General features: G+C 44.3%; 1 protein-coding gene across 1 annotated transcript in view; it reads right to left on the reverse strand.

Annotated features, from left to right (window-relative positions):
- Positions 1–214: 214 nt before the first annotated feature.
- LOC310779228 (glyoxal reductase) overlaps positions 215–3981 on the reverse strand; it is a 4607-nt gene continuing 840 nt past the window's right edge. The window contains exons 2-5 of the mRNA XM_083639736.1: positions 3912–3981; positions 3061–3200; positions 2344–2502; positions 215–1529 (exon numbers count right to left, since the gene is read on the reverse strand). The exon at positions 3912–3981 is cut by the window's right edge and continues 76 nt beyond it. Coding sequence (XP_083495862.1) covers positions 1350–1529; positions 2344–2502; positions 3061–3200; positions 3912–3981 — 549 coding nt within the window. The 3' untranslated portion in view covers positions 215–1349. The remainder of the gene's footprint in view (positions 1530–2343; positions 2503–3060; positions 3201–3911) is intronic.

Genomic DNA, 3981 nt, shown 5'->3' on the forward strand with positions numbered 1-3981 from the left:
CCATCCTCGGGATTACTTGAATCTGAAGCTGTGTGTGGAAAAAAAAAGTCTAACCTTGAATATTTACTTTTTTTTTTTTTTTTTACTCCTTTTCATTTTTAATGCCTTTTGTAAATGTATTTTTCTCTAATGCTGTGACACCGCTGGTATATGCTGTCCTAAAACAATAAAGAATTTTATGAGTGGTTTTCAAGCGAGTGTGTAGGTTTTTTTTAATACACCACCAGTACAGAGCATGCTTTGAGAAATGATCAAAAATGTGCCAAAACATTAAAGCCATAATGATACTTTGAAAACAGTATGAGGCAACACTGAATGAGGAAATCATCTCCTGTTGAAGTTAAGCGCTTGTTGGGCAATGTTGCCCGAAATGTTACTTCAGTGCTATATTTACTTCAGTGCTCCAAACATGAGCTCATTATGTGAGAGAGTATTTCATATCCCACCCAAAGGCAGGGAGTAACAGGTGCAAGCAAGCAAGACATTACCGTAATTAGGGCCCCAGCACTGGAACACCTTTTTTTTCTTCAGGGATGCACCGATCCACATTTTTTCACTTCCGATCCGATTCCGATACCTGAATTTGGATATCTGCCGATACCGATATTATTCCGATACCGATATTTTTCTTGAATATACAGTATAGGCAAAGATTTGGCCAATTAAAGATTTTTTTTTTTATCTACCTTGCAAAAAGCAGACAAAATTAAGAAAATATACAAGGCAAAGAAGGATACTATTATAATATACATGGGCAAATTACGGCTAGCGCCCCCTGTGCAGCCGGCGCTGGAATTGCAAAAAAATTAATCTGATCTGATCCGATATGTGAATTATGTCAGTAACGGCACCCGATACCGATATTGGATCGGTCCCATCCCTACTTTTTTTTGGCATTTCGCCTTTTAATTTAATTTAGATAGGACAGTAGGCAGACAGGAAAGGTAGGGAGAGCGAGGGGATGACATGCGGCAAAGGACCTCGGGTCGGACTCGAACCCGCGTCGGCCGCGCGAAGGACCGAGCCCCCGTCGTACGCGTGCTACCAGGTGAGCCACCAGGACGCACACTGGAACACCTAAATTGATTGGAAGTTGGAAACCCTCATTAGTGTCTTGCTTGCACCTGTGTTCCGTCCTGCCTTTTAGACACAAAATGGGTGAATTGGGTGGGAAGTGAAATAGGCGAATGTTATCAGCCGGCTGGGGCCTGACTCCCATTTCCCAACATGCCCTGTGGTGGTTTCCCACCACCACATTAGTGGCAGCAGTGCAGATTGGCACCATTAAAAAGACAGTGTGCGTGCGGGACAACAGATTTGTCTGTCAGGCTGGGAGAACAAGTGGTGAGTCAGGCCACCTCAGAGGGATCCCAGCAGTAATGGTGACCACAGTCCAAAGCCGACAGCATGTCCATGTGCGTGCGGCTCAGCGTGAAGTCAAACAGCCGGCCGTTCTCCTCCACTCTGCCAGGGTGGGACGACTTGGGGAGGACCACCACGCCCTGCTGCACCGCCCACCGCAACAGGACCTGGGGAAGACAACAGTGTAACTGGTCATTGTTTCCGAGTGTGGCTAAAATCATAATCATCGGGAAGGAGGTTACCGTCCGCACACGATATAATGATCCTCCCGTGCTTTATTCCCATACCAAACCTGATGAAGCCTCCTGCGTGAGGCATAGGGATGAAACGATAATGATAAAGTAAACTGTGATAAAACTCCATACAGTTAGTAATAGTATTAACTTTTCAAAATTTTAATTCTCATTAAAACCGTGTCACCATGATTACAGCACTTTGAAAAACACAGTAAATACTGTCCATCATCAACTAAAGTTAGCAACAGTCTCCCAGACACAAGCACACAGCTTTTCAATATAAAACCTGGTGAAATGATTTCAGTGAGTGTAACAGCACTTTTTCAACATTTTGAGCACATTTTAACAATACTGTGCCGCGATAATACTGATAACGTGATAATTTTGGTCAGTTTATTGTGATATGAAATTTTCCTACTATTTTATCTGTAGTGAGGTCAAACATTGATTGCTGGTTTGGCGTTGGAATAAAGCACGGGAGGATCATCATTATATGTGCGCTAATCTCTTTTCCTAAGTCAAGTCTCTGATACCAGCACCGATTGAAAAAGTCTTGGAGGATGTGCATTAATTTAATTTGTTACAAGAATATCGGTGCGGACCCTCCGCAGACCCCCTGCGGAGGGTCCGCAGTCGGTGTACAGAACCCCCGCACCGCGAACAACAGACACTTTGCAGTCACCATAAATATGCCTTTATTGTCACATGGTCTGAGTGTCGTAGATGCGTTAGTGTGTGTCTGTACCTGTGCAGGTGTGCGTCCACAGCTCTTGGCTATCTCCATGACCAGGGAGTCTGTGACCAGTTCTCCTTTCCCCAAGGAGGAGTAGGCCTGGAAACACACACTGTGCTCCTCACAAACGCTCCTCAACTCCGCCTGGCACAGCCGCGGGTGGAACTCTACCTGGAGAAGTACACACACACACACACACACACACACACACACACACACACACACACACACACACACACACACACACACACACACACACACACACACACACACACACACACACACACACACACACACACACACACACACACACACACACACACAATGTAAAACACCATTTTGGCTTAATTCACTGCAAAATGCACATTGTGACATATAACACTAGAGAATATAACCATTATCCCATGGCCACTATCTCCCTCCCCCAAAGAAAATTAAAATAAAAAGATATTTCCAAATGTTTTCTAACACCAAGATGTTCCTACTGGTATGTGACTGAGACTGTGAGACAACAATGCTGAGGTGACTACTTAAGCACTGTTGCCTACCAGAATTAACCAAATTGTTGCACTGTATGTCACTGCCTTTACTGTACATCCCAATAAAAGCTCTTTCATATGGATATTCCTATGGCTTGGTTTCCCCTCTGCATATGGATCCAACAAGAAGTGAACGCTCAATCAGTCTGTCTATCCTCTCTTCCTCCTCTCGTTCCCTCTTTCATCTTACCTGCAGCAGTGCAGGTGGAACCTTGCAGCTCTGCATCAGTTCTCTCATGTGTGCTGGCGTGTAGTTCGACACTCCTATGGCCTTGAGTTTCCCCTGGCCATGCAGCTCCTCCAGCGCAGCCCAACTCTGAGCTCTGTTTCCTGCCATGAAACACTCATCAGGACCACACTTCAGGGCCATCAGGAGTCAGGACCACACTCACATCAGGACCACACTTCAGGGCCATCAGGACCACACTCACATCAGGACCACACTTCAGGACCATCAGGACCACAATCACACCAGGACCACACATCAGGACCACACTTCAGGGCCATCAGGATCACAGTCACATCAGGACCACACTCACATCAGGACCACCACACATCAGGACCACACTCACATCAGGACCACACTTCAGCTCAGGACTTGGTATGACATTATTATATGGAGTAATGCGAGCTGGGCTGAAATATAATAATTTTGAGGACTAAACCAGCAACAATATTTGGCCATCATCTCACTTAGCATTAAGCATACCTAATACAAGTGTTTATCCCCAATTCATTGTTGATTCATTCATGATTTTATTAATTCAATTAAATAAATGTTTATAAAGTGAACAGAGCATGAATCTTGCTTATTAATTCAATTAGTACAAGATCTATCTGTACAACATTGAATAGTGAATACACTAGACAAAATAAGTTGAAAATCTTTTGAATGTTATGACAAAAAAATGGAAGGAAGTGCCTTAAAATATTGAACCCATATTTTTACTGAGGACAATTCCAGCCATCATTCAGTTCAATTCATTGGGGATGCAAAATGGCGCAAGTGAAAGCGCTCCATTGAATTGATGAGCTCCTGACCTGGGTTACATTGGTCAGCCACCACCAGTCCTTGTGTGCCGGGCCAGTGGATCAGGTAGAGGTCGATGTA

This window comes from Poromitra crassiceps (assembly GCF_964638095.1).
Source record: "Poromitra crassiceps genome assembly, chromosome: 7".
Classification (NCBI taxonomy): domain Eukaryota; kingdom Metazoa; phylum Chordata; class Actinopteri; order Beryciformes; family Melamphaidae; genus Poromitra; species Poromitra crassiceps.